Here is a 20,648-nt window from a genome sequence, read left to right on the forward strand (position 1 = left end):
AACTCTGGAGTGCCTCAGTCCTTGATTAAGAAATCATGCTATTTTCTATGTGATTTTCATTTTCTGAATTCAAATTATAGCATATGAATCACAATCCACAATATCAGGATTGCAGAGGTATAATTAATGTTTCAATAACCCATTAACTGAGACATTTCCCTCTGCAAAGGAGTTTTTATTGTTTGCATGCTGTTATAAATATTTTCCAAGGGGGCTCCAAATTCAGAGCATCACTGTAACTAGCTAGGCTATATAAATTAACAAGGCATTGAATCCTCTACTAAGTGGTAAATATACACAATGTATTATATTACCTTAAAAATGCTTAATACAATCAATTCACAAGAAAGAGTGCAATTTTCTAACTATAGAAAAGCCATTTTAGAAGTAATCTTTAGCTGTGAATAGAAAGGAACAAGAAAATCATGATATTGAAGTAAATAAGTAATGAATAGTTTGTTTCTTGGTGGAGGAGAATATAACCGTTTTTGGAAAGAATATAAAAACAATTTGTGAATCACTTATGACAAGAAAATAGCCTAGGGCAGTGATTCTTTTTCTTTTCTATGACTGTGAAAAGAATAATAATCCTGCAAACCACCTAACCTTCCCCATTACTGCCACATAATGAACTAAGAAATCAAATTAAAACAATTTAACCATATCTGAGGATAAACAAACTTTTAGGGGGGTGGCAAGAAAAATGTAAGAAATTTGCATTTATTAAGCAATTCCATGAAGTAGGCACTTTGCTAAATACTTTGTAAGCATTTTTAAATTTAATTTTCATATATTAATTGAATTCGTGATTATTTTCCCCATTTTACAATTAAAGAAAGAAACCCAGAAACATTAAGTAAATTGTTCAAGGTTGTATCAGTGACAAAGTTCAGAATGAATCCTCATTGTTTTAAAGATGGCTTCAGAAACATTTTTAGGAACACTGAAGAGCCTTCTGACTCAAGATGGTAGGCTAAGCTCATTTATTTTCTATCACTCTCAAGGCTCTGTTAAAAAAATAGCCAAAGATTAGCAAAAATGTCGAAATCTATAGCAATGGGAAAAATATGAAGGAGCCTCGGCAGATAAAAATTTCAATAATTTTTTGCAAGATGGAAAGTAGGCAGTTAAATTATAAACTCATTCAGCAAAGTAGAGGAAACTGCTACCAAGTTTTATGCAGAGCTGTAGTGAAGGCAGTAACAAGGTTTTCCACCACAGTCCCCCAGAATATGCCAGACAAATGAACTGCTGGAATAAAAAGTCGGGTCAAAAAAAGGCAGTTTAAAAAGCTGGTATACAGAACAAACTCCCAATTCCCTCATCCGCAAAATCTATAGAATTATAGCACTTAAGCTTTACTTCTTACACTGTCATTGAAAAAAAGAAAGAGCTCTTCTATGTTGAGAACTAGGGCATCCACTAATAATAAATAGCACCTGGATGACTCTGTAGACTACACAATGAATTTGGTGTCTAGAGAATATTGCAAACAGCTGTACACATTAGAGGTTACACTACAAGCCAGAGAGTAAGTGTAATCTTTCTTTTTTTTCCAAGGTGGGAGTGGTTCTCGAGAGTCAAATCAGTTCTATAAGTGTTTGGTGCTCAAAACCACATTCCCTCAGCTTGCTGCTCATTTCAATGCTGTAATGGACAGTTCCATGATCACTGGTGGTGAGTGTCCCATCTCAAGCTCATTTTTGCTGCTTTTCTTTTTGTTTATCTGAGTTACTTAGCCTAAGAATAGGTATATTCCAGAAGTCATAGGGAGGGTACAGATGTGTTCCTGAGTAACCAGTGAGAGACAGAAGTCTGTAGATAGATGCCCAATCTCTCTCATCCTCCAGATACAAGATTCCAGGTGGTCTCTTTATGGTTCCCCAGAGGGTTCCTAGTAGATGTATTTCAGTGGCTCATGGTGGTAACCAGCCTAGAATATATCCTTTATTGGCATTCCCTCTTTCCCTATCTTACTCCCTTACACATTCACTGCAGATATCTAGAAGCAACACTCAAGTAAACTGCATGTATTTAAAACCTGTCATCAGCTCTTAAACCCCCAAAATAAGACAGGAGAGGTGTAGGAATCAGGCCTATGCTAAGATCTGTGGATGCCCAAATTAGGCCAATTATTTGGCACTCTGCCAACATTGAGAAACATTTCTTTAACATTTTTTTAAAGTCCAGAGGTCAGAAAACTGCATCTGCCATTGCTACCATCACTGATAACATCACATCTTCTTCATGTTAATGAAGCTGATGATAAACAATGAAATGTGGGATCCAGCTATTAGGAGAGTTAAGTCTGTCTGAGCTATTTGAATTATCTTATCCTTCCAAAAAATCCACTCACTCCACTACATTTCATTGGTAGAATATAAACCAGATCCAAGGCTGTAGCTTCAAGGAAGGTTGGAAATATAGATTTAGCTCTCTAGACCTTGCAATAGTGATATGTGGGAGGTTATAAGAAAGGAGTAGGAATGCATGTCAAATGGATTGAACAATATTGAACACAGTCTGCTGTGCCACTACTCAACATCCACAATCTTCTGCCTATGTTTATCTTCCAATGAAAAACCAGAGCAAAACCAATGTGCTCCAACCTTGCGTAATACAACAGAACCTTTTACAAACAAAAACATGCTCACGCTCTCCTAAAAGAGAGAATCCAAAGTCTGTTCATTGTGTCCATCTAGTGATATTGTTCATTTCTCCTCTAGTTCAGTTGTAATTCCACCTTGGTATCTTTTAAACTTAGGGCTAAACTATTATGCATTTTACCATCAATAATATGCCTTATATCAAATAGGAATAGAGAGAGGAAAGATTTTGGTTTAATATACAGAAATATAAACACAAAGCAGGGAAAAATATGCAAAACTATCTCAGATGTTGTTCTTGCAACTGGTCACAAAATCACAAATAATATGGTTAACCTAATTTTCCACTGTTTATTCCAGTTGTCTTTTGCCTCAGTCATTATTTAAAATGGAGAGGATTCTTTACATGGTAGAGAAGCCCCAACCTTCATTGCTGAACGATTCAAGGCCTCAGTAATCCTGTCTCTTTGGGATTACTAAAGGCATCCATGAAATTTTGTCATTGGCCATGTAAATACTTGGAAGCACCAAAGAGGATCTAGTTCAAGACATAGAACTCTTTTTTACCCCAGGAATCACCACAGCGGATGTAGTACTCTTCTTTGTTGAATGGCAAAAGAATCTCTAAATTCTAGGTGGCCATTTTGACTTTATGTGAAACCATTATTGTATCTCCCAGTAGAAACTTTCTTTCTCTGGGTACTAAAAATCTCTAAACTGGCACAGAAAAATGTCACAAGGATAAAAACAAAAAATTATTGCATGTAGGTATAGTATTAATAGTCTAAGAATCTGCTTTCTAATCTATCCCTTGGTTCCCAGATCAAGTATCCTGGCCTGAGGAGAGAGAGCATCATACATTGGTGGCTTATTTCAGAGCACATACTGTACTTGAAGGAAAGTATCATTGGATCTCAAACTGTTGTCTGCAAGGTAGACTCATAACGTAATTTAATAAGACATTTCCCTGACTTCGAGGCCACATGCTTCAGAGAGATTGACTACATGATACATTGCAGATAACATTTAGAAGCTCACGAACACATTTCCTATCTTCTTGGAGACAAACTTAGATTACATTTCTCCACATCCTTTGCTCTTAAGTGGAATGATTTGAATTAGTTACTGTCTAATAGAGTATGGGTTCAATTTGATGATAATCGCCTCCAAACCTGGGTCATTGATGGCCTACTTCCTCCATGAAATCCTTTGAGAAACCCTTCTATAAGTCCACCTCCTCAGCCGAGTGCAGAAGACCAATTGAAGGAGGGAGCCCTGGGATCTCTGAATGACTGTGGACAGAGCCTTTCACTCTGCCCTACTGACCTCTACTGCACCGTGAAAACAGAAATAGAATTTTTAAAAAATTATATATGTGTTCCATCATATTATATTAAGCCCTTTAATTTGGAGTTGGTATAGTAATTATCCTACCCTGACTAATACATGGAAAAAGAACTAAATTCCATATATGTGAGATCATTGCCTTATTCATTTTATTATACATTTTTTTTTGCATATGATGCAATGTTCTGTGGCATACTATGGTCTAGGATAACACATTTGATAAATTTACAAATGGATCATATTGCTGGTAAATTCATTCCAGAATAAGTGTCATTCTAGTAAGAATGAATTGATCCCTTTTCCTAATGGGAGCGAAGTGGCTATTTCAAGTCCATATAACAAGATCGGCACTGGACTTGGCTGTGGGCAGGTGGGCACTCAGCAGTGGTGCTAGCTAGACCAGCCTTGCTGAGAAGTCCATACCATTTGAGCCTGTGTAAACCTCTCTCTTGTAAATAATACAAATCATATTTGGGTTATTTTCCTTTGGCTGCCATAACAAATTACCACAAAATTAGTGGCTTAAAACAATAGAAATTTATTCTCTTACAGTTCTGGAGACCAGAAGTCCAAAATGAAGGTGTTGGCTGGGCTGTGCTCCCCTCGAAGGGTCTAGAGGAGAATCCACTCCTTGCCTCTTCCAGCTTCTGGTGGCTGCCAGCATTCCCAGCGTCATCACCCCAGTCTCTTTGCAGGTGTAGCATTTCTGTCTTATAAGAACACTTGTAATGGCATCTGTGGCCCAACCAGAGAACCCAAAGTTATCATCTCATCTTAAGATCCTTAACTTAATCACAACTATAGGGAACCCATTTTCAAATAGGGTAACATATATAAGTCCCAGAGCTACCATGAAGCACACTACACTGTACTTTTGTCCATTTTGTTTATAAACCCAGTGAACAAACATGGGGTGGTTAGGGAAACTAAGGAAGGAGGCTAATATCCATAGAACAGATTATCCTGTCTCTCTGTTTATTAACAGGCTCTTCTGCAGTAGGTGCCTTTGGTAAGCATTTACATGGAACACAAAAAAGTCATACTCAGAACCCCATGTCACCAATCCTCCATTTTATTCCTTCCAAATCCTTGAGCATCTAGCCAAATCATTATCCGTTACCAAAAATCTGATGTAAATGCACGACCCTGGGAAGTTGTTCTTCTAGGAAAAGGGAGCAATCAGATGTACTGCCCAAAGTTCTTTCATCAGCAGGATTTTCCTTCCACACACATTTAAGCTGTAACACTGCCACAGTTCATTTCTAGCTAGTGTTTGCATATTCTGTGGAATAATTTGTAAACCAGGTTCAATTACTTTTACAGTTTCTCAACACGGGTCCCCTCATAAATTAGACTTTGTCCCAGATAGTTTAAATAAAGAGCGTTTAATGAAGGGATTACATGTAGAGATGTAGCCAGGGAAAAAGAAATAAACAAGGGATGGGGAGATGCAAGAAAACTAGCATGAGTGTGATGCTGTTATTATTCTCTGGAGGAGCAGGGAAAGAAACAGAGCTCGGTGAGAATTAGATCAACAGAGAAGCAGCTTCCCAGCAGGGACTGCAGTTGTGGAGAAAGGTATGTAGGGTCAGAGATGCAACACTAAAGTAGGAAAAGAGCATGGAAGTGTCCTACACACTCTGGAGACTTTTGATCTCCCATTGGCACTTGCTGTTCATTGACTCCAACTGGAAGATGGCTGGCAAGGGAGCCAAGATGATGTAGCCCATATGGTTCAGCATTTCAGGGCACAAAACAGAGCAAAATGGATCAGAGGTGTGCAAACACAGTCAGCTAACATTTCATAGGAACTTTCATGTCGTCAAACGTGTGGGCTGAGGGAGAAATGGCAATGCAGCAAGAGCAGGTGCAATGGTCACCTGAGGCGTTGCTCATGCCTCTTACGTGTGCCTTCATGACTTTCTACTTGATGAAGGAGTGCTGCTGTGCATATCCTAGTTTATGAGAGAACACCTAGACTATGATGGGTAGCTGTTTATGTGACCATTTTATATTCTGTGGTCATATACACAAATCTCTGCTGTGGCCTAAAAGCAATACAAGATCTGTTTCTTAATAGTTATTTGGAGACTAGGCCATGGCTTTGCTCTAAAACCTGAAAGGATTGCGCTGTAATTCTAAATCAAGGTTTGCCAAGGGCCTCCTATGGGATTGCTTTCTGCCAAACACTCCAAGCACCATTTAATCTGTTGGATCTTAAATCTCAAATAGCAGAGTAGCATGCACAACAGTTCATAGTTACAAATCATTTTCTTGCTCTGGACCCCATTCAGAACTGGCAATCTTATGGATTACTTGATAAATGGGTCAAAGGATTACTTGATAAATGGGTCAAAGTAGCACATTTAAAGGTGTGTTTGTTGTTTCAAAAGTCCAGTGAGATGGTAACAATCATTGGGTCTTTATAATAGTGGGAAATTTTCATAGCATTTTTCTTTTACCCACTATTAAAGAGATAAAATGATTGTTACCATCTCATGGGATTTTTGAAACAACATATATACACCTTTGTATATGGAGGAGGAAATATCTCAACTTGCTATAAACTACTCGACTGCCATAAATTTTATTGATGTCATGGCCTTTGAATTTACATAATTTGTTTTTTCCTCCCACTTTCTGACACACATGTTCGTTACCAAGGAATCTATAATGGTTGCAACTTCCTTCTCATCACAGCCTGTCAGCACGTCGCTAACCATTGCAGTGGAACAAAGTGATGTTCTATGGTGTGATGAGACAGACAAGGTTCCTGTGGACTAGATGATTACAGAAAACTGGAGAGCTGAGGTAAGATAGGAAAGACATTAAGTCCTTTTGATGCATTAAAATTAAAATTAAAAAAAGGATAGCAAAGATGTACAGCTTACTTTACAAGGTGAGAGAAATGACTTCTGTCATCTCTTTGTTAGAAGGGAGAAAAATACTTTTAGCAGATTCATAGCAGCATGTCAGCTGCCAACATTTTATTTGCTTCAGTTAGCTAACTACATCTGAAACAGCCATTGAATTTGGAGTTACATGGTTAAGAATAGACTCCCCCATTTCTGCTTGGGTGAAACAGGAATGTTAAATGGGGGTATGACAAAAAATCATCACCCCTGAATTTTTCAGACCTTGGATGATGACATGAACCTCTGACATTCACCCAGAAATGTGGCACTACTTTTGGTCTATTGTTTCTATAAGAAGGGACATTCCAGGAGCTTCAGCTTGGTCCTTCATACCATAATGGCCTTCATTCCATGAGATAGGGAGCCAATGTGGGAGTTCAACCGGAGTTGAGTATGTTTAATCCAACTATACATACAGGAACTGGGAAGGGTATGTTTGAGGACCCACGGAGTCACTGTGAGATGAACTCAGATCACCAGGCCTCTAGAATCCCCCATTTTGACTGGTGAACACAGTAGCAATTTGGGTGCTCAATGAGCAGCATCAGCTCAGAGTCAGTGTCCCAGTAATCCTCTCAAAATGTGTTTAATTTTCTTCCCTTTTGATGAAAGCAGGAAAGAGGATTTATAGTATATCCTATGAAATCATCACAGAATATTTCAAGGGAAACCAATATTTCCTCAATTTAAAAAGCTCTGGGTCTGTGTACTGGACCAATGATGGGAATTGGTGAGGGGCTGTGTCTCATTGTAATGACTCAAGTCAGGCCAGTGTTTACCAGATTTAGTCAGTCATACTAATCAAGAAGGACCTTAGTCCGTCTGTTTCAGTGCTTGGGACATCATATTAAATTGGCCACCACCATAGACACCCACAGGCCAAGCCATTCTAATAACAGCTCTGGCTCTTTTGCCTATGACTGTAATCATGTTCATTTTGTCTCGGGCATTTAAATATTGCCATTTGGCGTATGCCAATCTAATACTCTAATTCCCACTGAAATTTAAATTAAGGAACTCATTTTAGGGAAGATTCCTCCCTCTGTCATCATCCAATCTATAGAAAACAACCACTACAGAATTTTCCAAGGATGCTTGTGGACCTTTCCAACAGATTTTTCAAACATAGAGAGCGGGTAGTCAGGTGGATCACACATGGTAGATCTTCTCCAACACTCCTAACTCCATTAAGTCTCTAGAGTCTCTCCTCCACATTATTCAAAGAATTTCTAACATATATCCGAGTTTAATATGGGCTGGTACTGAGTCCCTATTTCAGCTGAAAAACTGAAACACCAGTAAAACTTCTCCTCACTGTTGGGCTATGGCCTCAAAATAAGAATTTTTGTTTAGATATAAGAACTGTATCAGTAATTTCAGTTTATTCTAAAGATATGTTTCTGCCTGGCTTAACACCTGAGAATCTATTCCTATACATTCGTGCAGATAAAAATTAGCCAAATCCTATCATTCTAACCACCTCCTCCCAGGATAGATTTTGTATTTGTTCTCCTGGGACATGCTGTGATCTAATTGTCTTTGCAGATCTGATGGCACTGAAAGGGGAGAAGGCAGGCATAAAAAGGATCAGCATCCCTTTGGAAGGTAACTACCTTGGTTGAGGTCATTATAGAATCTCAAGTAACAAAGGACTAATGTTATCTGACAGGGAGGAGAGACTGCTTTTATGAACAGGCATATTCAAAGCAATTTAAAGATTCACGTTCTCAGGTTCATCCACATCTACCTAAATATCCCCATTCTGTTCCTTTAGGTCCCATCTTTTCATGATCAATGCCACAAATTTCACATAGGAAACCACTGAGGCTGTGAACTCAAGTTGTAATTCTGCAACCCAAAGGAGCAAACTTTGAATTTTGTTTTAAAGCATTTTAAGTCTGCAGTTATGATATATAGAAGGGTCTCTTAGAAGGGTCATGTTTGCAATTTTTCCTTGCCCTGAGCCAATAATTTAAAATAGGAGTGAATACTTTTTCTGTAAGCTCTGCAGTACAATAGGAAGCAACGCTGCCACTCGGGTTTTCTCTATTTCTTATTGGCACTACAATAGTGCAGTGCAGCAGCTGGTCTGTCAAAGGACTGTCAAGAGCTCTTCCATCCTATGTGGCCATGGGTGTTAATTTAGTTATTTGCTTCATGGAAAACAGTATCCTGTTTCCCAGTGGTCATGAAGTTATCCCTGCCTATAAACTCAACAGATAACCAATCTTGTATTATATTTAAAAGTTGATTTCTTGATTAAATTTTGATGCTGAATGCTGAGCTAGGTAAGGTTCATCACATGAAATAGATAACACTCAAAGTATTTCATGCAGAAAATCTTTAGTTGAAAAGATGAGGTGCTTATAAAGTTATTGGTAACTTGGAGGAGTAAAAGCGAGGCGGCTATCCTTAGTCTTTAGCTTCAAATTCTCACAACCACATCTGTCATCAATGCCATCACCATTAGCACTGTCTGTATTCATAAAATTGATGCCAAGATAACGGAGTGTGTTATCCAACTGTTTCCAACACTTTTGTCTGTAGGAGCTCATTTATATAATTGTTCTACTACAGAAAATTTCATGAGTGCCTCACATTGACAAAACCTAAATTTATGAGGGGATCACATGGGAATCTGAGAAATGTGATTTTTAGTTTCCCAGACTTTGTAATACTAAAGGAGGTGAGAAAGGAGAAAGAAGAAAGGAATGGATTCATAGTGCTCATAAACATCTAGTACATAAACCAATGATGATGCTTGATAATCTGAAGCAGTTAATATTTAGGGTAGACTTTAAGATGTAAACTCCCAATCTCAACCCTAATGATAAATTAGAAATTTGTTACTCAAATTCATCTGACTGCTCTTTTTCCTCATGAGGTCCCCTGCTACTTTTATTTCTGGAGGAAAGATTAGATATCACTTTATGAGGGCTGGGAGTAATAATTCAAGCACAACAAAAACAAATGTTGAATAAATATAACTTTGAAGAGCAGTTTTTCTTTTGTGATGTCTTTATTAAATTTTCACTGAGATCTGAAATCAGAGTATATTGGAAACCCCACTGTATTAGGTACAACTGATAAACTCTAACTATATAATATGCTTATAAAAATTATAAATGTATTTGATCCCATTTTATTAATTAGAACACAAACCACACTCAAAGGTGAGGCGAGACTGTTGCCAACATCATGCTATCTATCGTACAAAACTCATAATCTCTCCACCCTCTAATTACCAAGCAGCTAGCTAATCAGTATTCTTGAAAGACTGGTTCTTAAAACAGCTTCCTCACAGGGAGGAGAAACTCAAGTTGAAATATAATGCATCGTGAGTGACAAAGAAGGGATTTCAACTTTTTTCCCCATGGCAAATGCAAAGAAAATATAATTCAACTGAGAAATGGAGCAATTTGACTGGCTTCTCTAAAATTGCAGAAAAGGGATTCAGGAATACCTAAAGACTGACAGAGGACATGGAATATGTATGTGGACTGATGAAATATTTATTCTTTATAACTCAATATTGTATTTAAATTGAGAAATAATAATTTCTAAATCCTATGTTTTTAGAAGTAGCCATAGTATTTAAATCTTTCAAGATTTTCTTTTGTATTTAGGATGGCTTCTCATTTGGACATATTCTGTATAGATGTTAAAATGCAGTGTGACCTTCTGATAGCTGCATTATAATTAGATAGATATTAAGTGATGTGTTTCAGTGTGTACTTCAGGATTCTCCTTCAGGATTCACAGCCTCCTATGAAGACAAATTCAAAAGGAGCTGTGCCTTTCAATTCACAGCCGTGCCTTCCCCTCTGTAATTTATAAGAAAACTAACTTCTAATACTTGTATGATTTGTAGTATTTTGAAACAAAAATATTAGGTTGGTGAAAAAAAGAATACTACAAAAAAAAAGAATCCATTTCTACTTCTCTTTCTTTTCACAAATATTCTTGTCATTCAGAAATTATCTGCCTAAAATACCAAAGATTAAGCATGGATTCTAAATTACACCACTAATAAGGACTTGCTTTCTAAGGTCACTTGCCAAAATTACTTGCACGCTGAGTGGCAGGTGACAGATTTTCTTCAGCAAGTTTTATGATTACTGCTCAGATGCTGTGTGCTTGTGTACACAGCTCAGTATCACAGTATCTCTCACCTCTGCTGCCCTATTTACCATCCAGCAGGATACTGAAATCTGCCACCCAGGTCCATGCTGAGCAGGCCAGCCAGCATACATCCTGGATAGCTGTAGCTGTTTTTTTCTTAGTAAGAATGGTGTTATGAGTACAGCTGAGATTATGGCTATAACAAGGAAAGAACTGAGAGTGTGTGAACTCCTCAGTGCGGTGTCTCATTCTGAAGGTGAGAGAGATTCAAAAGTTCTGCTCAAATAGTCAATATATAGTATCTGACTTGTTTTGTCAAATAGATAATACAACAAAAATCACTTACACCTCTGAGTTCTCTTTCTCATTTATAGGGTAACTAAGATGCATATATGAAACAAGCCTATAAATTAAAATATTCCTAATAAACTAAAAACACTGCTAGATTCCATGTTCTCAAGTACAAACATAATAATCCATGCTAAAATATTTTTGAATACCCTAAGAGCATGCATAACAAAAGAGAGAAAAAGAGAGAATGAATTAATAATATCAAAACTAAAACTAGTCATCAGCTTCCATCAGCAAAACAGTCAAGAGTAATAGACTCAGGAGGCCAAGGCTGGAGGACTGCTTAAGGCAAGGAGTTCAAGACCAGCCTGGGCAACATAGTAAAATCCCATTTCTACCAAAAAAAAGGAAAAAGTAACAAAAGAAAGAGAAAGAACTACAGTCTTCTCTTAGAGAGGAAAACTCATGTCTCAGGTATTTCTAGTTACTGCAAGTATTTAACAAATTTCTTGTCTTCTATATAAGAAAATGTTACTTTAGTGACAAAATTTTACGAACTAGGAGACATACTCTTTATTCACCAGTTTTTAGATATAAGGCATGCAACATATCTCTGTGATAACAGAGAAGAAATTATGAAAGCTCTGGAAAAGGCTGTATTTATGACATTTTAAAATAATCTTCTATAAAGAAACTTATAGTAAGGACTGAATGATTTAAATTGAAGAATCAAGAACATACCCCTTTACGGAAGAATATTTAGGAAAAAAATGGTGTGTTTTATGTCTGAATGCAAAAGCTCTTCCAAAAGCAACTAATTTTGAAAGTATAAATATGCTACCATAGAAAGTAAGCTTTTTACCAGCAATTGTAAATACCCAAGTTCTAGTTTGACTTCTTTTCTACTTAAGAAATTAGCAGCAGAAAGCAATTTAGAATTAACTAAATCAAATAAACGTCTAGCAGAGAGTTTACATTGTAATAAACGGATTAACAAAAAAAATCATTTTTCCCACAGCAGAAATATATTTATTGTGCTGAAATCAGGTAGCAGGGAACGAAGAGCTCTTGGGAACCAGTACAGAATGTTCACAAAGATTTACAAATCTCTAGTCATTACACACTGAACAATAAAACAAAGGTGTTGAATCCTCTTAGACCAAACTATGTGTTGAAAATTTTCTGTAATTGTTATGACTGCATGCCTTTGGGGGAAAAGTATTCATTTTCAATGCACAATAAATATGTTATAGTTTACAAAATATTCTGAAGTAGTCTGTACAAATGGCATACATCCTGTACATGCAGCTTTGACATGTTGTTATTTAGAAGTATTCATGCTTTTTTTTTTGGGTCACATTTTGTCTTCTTATAGTAATCCCTTTGCAACATCCCTTAACAAATTAACCTATGTAGTAAAATATGGTACAAATTCTTTTCTACTTTATTTCCAGTTGTTCACTTATATTACATGAAATAGTTCATTTGTAAATAGCAAATTTATTTTTATAGTTCTGACTACTCTCACTTTTATTCATGTTGTGTTTTAACAACACCTTGTAACATCGAGCATTGAATTTAACAATCTTTAGCACCAAGGAGTCAAGAATATTGCACCAAAATGCGTTTATACTTCATACCTCGTTAATAAATAAGATCTTGCAACTTACTCACAAGGAAAACGTTACTCCAAAATTAAACACACTGAAAGAGAAGGCTAGTTTCACAGAAATGTTTGATGTATGCTATTTGTCATAAAAGCAAAAAAATACTAATGGATTTGAAAGTTAATATTAAAATTTACATTAGAAGACTCCTTGATTTTTTAATTAAAATTTATTTAATTTTAAATGTTCTTTCCAACAGAAGAGGTAGGTATTTTTCCACATATGAAAAATCAGTAACAGCCACAAATCAAAACAAGGAAAGCCTGATAAAAATCAACATATTCTAACAGCACATAAATGTAACTATCTTATGATGTTACTAATAAAGACATGAGTTGTTTCATGTTTCAATCCAATAATAATCTTAAATTTTGTAATATATTTCTGCTAATAACAGGAGTATTCAAATGCTGCCTTTTCATAAAAAAACAAAAATTGTTTTCCCACAGTGATTTGTGCCTTGAGTCATGGTAATCTCTGAGTCATCAGACAAGATTTTACTGCAATTCTTTCTCATTTTCACCAACACCATCATCATCAAGCCTCTAAGATTCTACAAAGATCAGCAGATTTAAAAATTTAATTACAACCAGGGTATACTCTGACTAGAGGTGGAGAGATTTGACCATTCTGGTCAGCAAATGAATTAAAATACGCAAGTTTAAATGTATCCACATTTCATTTCAAGCTTTGGATAAGAAAACGTAACACAACTGATTTCAGTCAGTTATCTTCAGACAAGATAATTAGCAATTTATCAAAAAAATTCATAAAGATTGTTTCTGTGATCATCTAAAATTCAGACCGAAGAATGAGTGACTATAACATACATGAAATATCTCACCCTTTAGACAACTGGATGCCAACAGGGGGAGAATCTCCAAAGTCACATAATGATTGCTTTGGTCTGGAGAACATCAAGGCTAATTAAAAAAAAAAAAGTTAAAAAAATTCATAAATAAAACATCTGGATATGGTATTAACATTTTACTCAGTCTAAGAGTTAGTAGTACGTAGAGCACATTGTCTTTTCTCCCCACCCCCAACTCTCCTTTGCTTCTGTTTTCCCTGAAATTTTATATGATATGGGAGTTTTTCCTCACTGTCAACAACAGTTAAGGCCCAGTTCAATTTACTCTCCTTTTGCTTTTCCATTTTTCTGGTTTTTTCCATTTTCTATTGCTAGTTGTTTTTCTGATTTGCTCACACCATTTGCTGAAATACCATTCATGGCTGTTTTTCCAGTTTTTGATTTCCTAGGCTCTTTGTATGTCCGAACGTAGAAGTTAAGGAAGAGAAATATGAAGCTGATTGCATAGGCAATCAGAGCCCAGTGCATCCATTTGGGGAAGGGGCAGTCGGTGTAAAGAGACAGTGCTGTGTGCCCAATGGTCACATGGAATTGAACCTGAAAAACAAAAAACATAATAATTTAATCTGAGGAGTAAACGACTTTTAACAACATCAGCATCTTCTACATAGCTACCACAGGCCCAAATTTTGCCATATTCTGCAAAATTTATTGTTTTCTGGCTCCCACGGCCAGCTCCTTCTCATTCACAGCTCAAATACCCTCTTCTCAGTAAGGGCTTTCTGACAAGATTTCAACTGGCCCTCTCAGTCCCATTAACCAAAGACTTTCTGCATTTTTTTAAAGGAGAATTAGAACTATTTGAAATTGTCTTTTGTATTTGTTACTTCTTTATTGGCTATCTTTCCACTGGAATATAACTCCAGAAGGCAGGACTCTGCCTTGCCTATTGGTAATTCTTGAGTCCTCAGCACCATGTCAGGATCAATGAATATGTGTTGAATAATGTTATCTGATGGAAGGGAATCAATGGCCTTAGAAGAGTAAAGTAATAGTATTGTAGGTTCTTTCATTTTATTTTCCTCCCACATTTGAGTTTGGTTTCTTTCTATCAAATTGTAAGCAAGCAGATACATATACTTTTTAAAATGAGTTTATAAAAATGGCTCATTTATTTCTTAAAGACAGTAGGCAAATTTTTCTTTGAACACTATCCTTTAAAAACTAGTATTTTGATAATATTTAGTAGATATTTCAGAATAAATAAAAAAGAATCATTTTCAACTTAAAGAATTTTTAAAAGGAAAAAATCCAAAAGTAGATGCTTAAAATAAAATAAATTTTGATATATCAATAAATGAATGGGGCAAGACATGAGAATCATGAATTCTATGGATGTTAACAAGGGTTAACTTTTTATACAGTTAAATTACATGACTAACTGTTGTGAGGACTGCAAATACAAACTCAACATCCTGTTTGAAATGTACAATTGTGGTTTCTCTTTTTTTTGAGACGAAGTTTCGCTCTTGTTACCCAGGCTGGAGTGCAATCGCGCGATCTCAGCTCACCGCAACCTCCGCCTCCTGGGTTCAGGCAATTCTCCTCCCTCAGCCTCCTGAGTAGCTGGGATTACAGGCATGCGCCACCATGCCCAGCTAATTTTTTGGATTTTTAGTAGAGACTGGGTTTCACCATGTTGACCGGGATGGTCTCGATCTCTTTACCTCGTGATCCACCCGCCTTGGCCTCCCAAAGTGCTGGGATTACAGGCATGAGCCACCGTGCCCGGCCGCTTTCTCTTTTAAGGATAGCATTGTTCTTAACATGTTAATTATTGACCAAAATAATCACTATTAATTATTTTAAATATTATAAAAATAGTGAATGCCATGTAAGCTAAAAATTTATACCATATTAAATAACTTTTATCATTTTCCTTGGCAGATATTCAAATTTGAAGAACTTTTGGTTTCACAATCTTTTGGTTTTTAGAAGCTGCATCGCAAAAGGGTGTGTATGAGGGTGTGATTGGGTATGGCATCACTCAAGGAGAGCCAGGTGTAGGCTCCAACAAACCAGGACTAATTCACATGATTTTGATCACCTCTTCATTTTCTTGGGTCATTTTACTACTTACTGAGATAAATTAATTACACAAACTGTATTAATAGCTTTACTCAAAAACTGTAGGAAGCTTCCTGTACCACTTTGGCTACAAGTGAATCCTTCACACCCAGCATTTCCCAAAAGTTGTGCTTCCTGTTTGGTTAGCCAGCTGTTTAGCAACTTAAAGCAGAGATGAATAATGTTTCCAAATGTGATTCCACTGATAAAATTGTGCACATGTTATGATTAAAGCAAATTATCATAAATTCTAAAGCATAAAAAAGAGCTACCAGGTTGGCTTTGAATTTTCAGTTTGATTACAATCTAGTGCCTAGCATCTGAAAGTTACACTAATGCACACATTCAGATTGCTACAAGCAGTCTTACTAGGGGGATGTGTTGAACTGTCTTGACTAAAGACCACCATTTGAAAGCATCTGTCTCTTCTCTCTTAAGGACAGTGTTTTAGAGAATTAAAAGGTGTTCTCTTGTCCTTATTCCCTTCCGTTGCCCCACCCCTTCTTTGGCTATGTGCTTTCTTTTCAACTGTATATTTGGAATATATAAGATATGTTAAAGACTGAAAGATGAAATAAAAAAAAAATTTTTAAGCAAGGACGAGATGAAGAGAGGTAATAAAATTTTAAGTTAAAAAAATCACCTGAGGAAATAAATATATATTATTTTTCTAGTTATACATAAATGTACATACTTTGTAGTATGCTTAGATCTTTAATCATCCTTTCCACAAATATGTTTAGAGAATGTTTCCCTTAGAGGAGTAAGTGCTATGTCTAGTCTTTTAAGTATATTATAAAAGCAAAGACTTGTTGTGACCAATACGGCTATGAATAGGTCAGCTGGAGTCAAGTGGCCTTACCTGCAATATAGCTACAGGATTAAGTTAATTTCATAGTAGAATATTGTCTAAAATGACTTAACATTTTAAAAATTAATCAAATTTAAATGTTTTCAGTATTTTACCCAAAGAAACTTTGGAAGCATTTAACTCACCAGCTGCAACATGGTCAGGTATCGTTTCCACCAAAGGTATTTCTGAATCCATGGGCCAAATGCAGTTAAACCATAGTATGAGTACATAATCACATGGATAAAGGAATTCATCTGTGCTCCAAAAAATGCTTCAGAGAAACAACAGGGAATTAAAATATACAGAAAATTTTATTAGTAAGCCACTGAGATATACGATGAATGAATCGACATTATTTAATCTTGAGTACAAATTAGGAATAAAAGATATAAAGTAGTACTAATGGAAAGGTTTTCCCTTCAGATTAAGCCAGGTCTTTTTAAGGTTTAGATTTCAGGCTTTAACATATAAATAAAAATGTGTGTTCAAATGCAAAGGTCTTTCAAAGTGGTAAGTTTTCAAATGGGGTATTCCAGTGAGATTAAGTAGTCCCAAACGTAGAACTCTTGCCTGTGTTACTTTTAATTCTACTATTCTTGTGGGGAGAAAGTTGTAATTCATTTAAGTATTTAAGTAGATTTGTAAATGTTCCATTATTGCCTTCATATGTGCCACTATCTACAATGAAACAGTACTTATTTCTTAGGTTTCTAAATAGTTACCATAATATGACAATGGAAACCAGCAAGGTGAACTATACTATAATGACTTGTACTCTGGATCCTCCTCAGAGGAATCATCTGCATCAAGCTCAACAATGTCAATCATCCTTAATCAACAGACATCTGAAGAGATCAGAGGCAGATCTTGGCCAAACTATGAATTCAGATCTTCTTTAACATGAACAAGAATATATAAAATTTCCTTTAAGTAAGAACCAACGAGACCTATACAGGATGAGTATCCCTTATCCAAAATGCTCAGGACCAGATGTGTTTCTGATTTTAGATTTTTTCAAAAATTTTGGAATTTTGCATAGACATAGACATAACAAGGTATCTTGGAGATAGGACTCAAGTCTAAATCCAAAACTTTATATACTCCTTATACGTGTATCCCAAAGATAATTTTATATAATTTTAAGATAACTTTGTGCATGAAACAAAGTTTGTGTATTCTGAACCATCAAAAAGTGAAGATGTCACTGACTTAGCCACACATGTAGACATTATTTGTGGTTGTTTGGCATGAACATTATGCTGTACATGAAAAAGCGTGTAAGAGTGTCTTAGGGATACTGAATAAACTGTGTTGTGCACTTGAGTTTTGACTGTGACCCATCACATGCGGTCAGGTGTGTTAATTTTTCACTTGTGGTGTCATAATCGTGCTCACAAAGTTCTGGATTTTGGAGCATCTGGATTTCAGATTTTTAGATTACGGATGTTCAAGCTATATTAGAGCAAGAGTGAGCTATGCACTAAGATGAAAATCTTCAGATTTGAGGGGTTGGTATTCTTTGTATTGGTATTCGTGTCTTGGTATATTCTTTGGATCAAAACCAGTAGACACGTTCCCCATCAAAATATTATTTTCTACATTTAGTCTTAGTTTATGCTCATCTCTGGGGCAAATCTTTAGGTATTAAGTAGTCACAGATAAAACAAAAAAGTTTTACTTTCCTCAAATTTTTAAAAAATGAAATGTACATGGAAATTAACCATGAAAGCAAGTGAAATGGTGTATCAAGTCAAAGTCCTAGGTTCTCAGTGGTTTCCACTGAACACATATATACAATTAAACATAAGTAGTATATTCCTGAAAAGGCTCACCTTGTCCCCCTGCAACCCACTTAATTCCAATCCACCACAAGGTAAACATTGTACAGTGATGATACACATGAAGGAAAGAAACTTGGTTGTTTTTCTTTCTCAGAATAAAAAACACTGTATCCAAATACTCAACTCCTTTAGATACAAAGTACCACCACAGAGCAGCAGCTATCTGTAAAAATGGAAAGCATGTTATAAACACCAAAATGACACTATTGTATGGGTTTCTACTCATTGTAAATAAGTCCAAAATAAACATTTGCATATTGTACATGGAATCATTTACGGCTAATTAGGTTTGAAAAAATCTAAGCATCTCTAAATAGGGAAAAAACAGGAAAGAGAGTCCAAAATGCTATCTATCTATACAGTGCCAATAACTTAGAGAATATTTTCAGTCTTTTACACAGGTAGACGTCACACAGTGTCAAATTGCTAGATACAGAGCTGGAAGCACATTCAGATTGCTATCTTTTTCAATTTGGTAGAGGAACTGAGATGCTTACTTTGTAAAGTGATTTTAGTTGGTAATGCTTAGTCTATATTATAGCTCAGAAAAACATGCAAGTAAGTTCATGTAGGAACTGGTCTCTGCCAGTGTCTGCCTGTCTTCCCTCTCTCTCCCCACTCCCCTCCCCTCTCCCCACACTTACACGGGCAACAACATAAATATCCAATCACAGCAGTTTGCATTAGGTATTAAAATCTTTAAAATAATAAATTGGAATGAACAAACAAATATTTCCCAGGTCATAAATATAATCCTGCTTACATGAATAAGTCTTTTCCTGGGCTCTAATTAAGGCACCAGATGGTGCAGAAAGATTACATTACATGCTGAGATTAAGGATCTAGTGAGAGGTGACCTCTGTATGTTTTAAAATGTTTTACAAGAATCCTACCAGAACAATAACCAAAACTTAATTTTTTATGTTAAGTATTTTCTATGATAAGCATCCTAGTACAAATAACAAGGCAGTACATACGAACATCTATTTATAAGCCTTTGTGTGTTAGGACCCTGTCAGATTCATTCACAGACAGGCTTAGGTGTTTTAGAGCTGAAGGATCCCTTTGCATTTTATACCTGCACCAGTATATGTCATGAGTTTTTTGTTTTGGCTTTTACATTTGAAAAACAAAATTGTAATTTTAAAGTTTGGGGAAAGAAGAAAGGTAAAGCATGAAAGAAATAAAGTATTTATAAACTGAGAATTATTTACTGGATTTACTCAAAAAATATCATTAATAATGATATAAATTGGTGGAAAGTAACATTAAAATAGTTAACTACTCCCAGTAACACTATAGTAAATATTCGTTATTATACTAGTTCTTTAAAATAAGGTAACTATCACCACTTGGGCATAGTAACTTTAGAAGGAAAGTGATAATGTCTTATTTTGCCTCCATCTGGACCTCTACATTTGCCACAATTCACATAAAATAATAATAAACAGTTAAGTCTCCTTAGTTTGCAAACTGCATTAGATATCTTTAAATAGACTATAACAAAAGTAATACTTCTTGGCTACATAACAGTGAATACAAAAACCCCCCAGGCCAGGAAACTATTTTTCTCAAGGGAAGCTACTAGATCTTATTACTACCATACACTATAGGTAACGTAAAACATATGTTTTATATGTAATTTTTGGTATGAACCACAGTATATGAGTCCAATAAATACTTAATAGAATACAGTAATCTGTTGTTTCTTTTGCTTGAATTAATGTTAATTTTACTCATGTAAGTGACTGGAAAATAAAATATGGTAACATCTTACTACGGGCTTATTTTTCTGCAAATATAATAAGAAACTGAATTTATGCCTATACAAATTGCTCTATGCTTAATTTCCTAAACATTTCACACTTAACATTTACTTTTCCTCACTTTCTTAACAAATAACTTGGACTCTAAGAGTTTCTATTTTTGACAAAAAACAAACAAAAAAATCTAAAATAATATCTTTAAAAAAAACATTAAACTTCCTTGCTTTCACAAGTACTGCATTCAGTAATCCAATGCATATTTGCTCATGCTGCAAAATTAAGTACTTTAAAAAAAGCATGGC

At 35.7% G+C, this 20,648-nt stretch overlaps 2 protein-coding genes across 4 annotated transcripts in view; one reads left to right on the forward strand and one right to left on the reverse strand.

Moving 5' to 3' along the window:
• The window catches only part of LOC103792517 (uncharacterized), a 174,325-nt gene extending 156,263 nt beyond the window's left edge, over nt 1-18,062 (forward strand). Inside the window, exons 4-7 of one of the 3 annotated variants that reach the window (XR_013534834.1) lie at nt 1,561-1,677; nt 6,654-6,764; nt 8,414-8,473; nt 15,707-18,062. The gene's annotated coding sequence lies outside the window, so the exon portion shown is untranslated. Of the gene's footprint in view, nt 1-1,560; nt 1,678-3,428; nt 3,568-6,653; nt 6,765-8,413; nt 8,532-15,706 lie in introns of those variants that run through there. The other 2 variants (XR_013534836.1, XR_013534835.1) reach the window with 2 other exon arrangements.
• Nucleotides 12,288-20,648, reverse strand: part of ELOVL4 (ELOVL fatty acid elongase 4) — a 31,234-nt gene continuing 22,873 nt past the window's right edge. Inside the window, exons 4-6 of the mRNA XM_002746756.7 lie at nt 18,572-18,743; nt 16,883-17,010; nt 12,288-14,356 (exon numbers count right to left, since the gene is read on the reverse strand). Of these exons, the coding sequence (XP_002746802.1) occupies nt 14,081-14,356; nt 16,883-17,010; nt 18,572-18,743 (576 nt within the window). The 3' untranslated portion in view covers nt 12,288-14,080. The remainder of the gene's footprint in view (nt 14,357-16,882; nt 17,011-18,571; nt 18,744-20,648) is intronic.

This window comes from Callithrix jacchus, chromosome 4, assembly GCF_049354715.1.
Source record: "Callithrix jacchus isolate 240 chromosome 4, calJac240_pri, whole genome shotgun sequence".
Taxonomy (NCBI): Eukaryota; Metazoa; Chordata; class Mammalia; order Primates; family Cebidae; genus Callithrix; species Callithrix jacchus.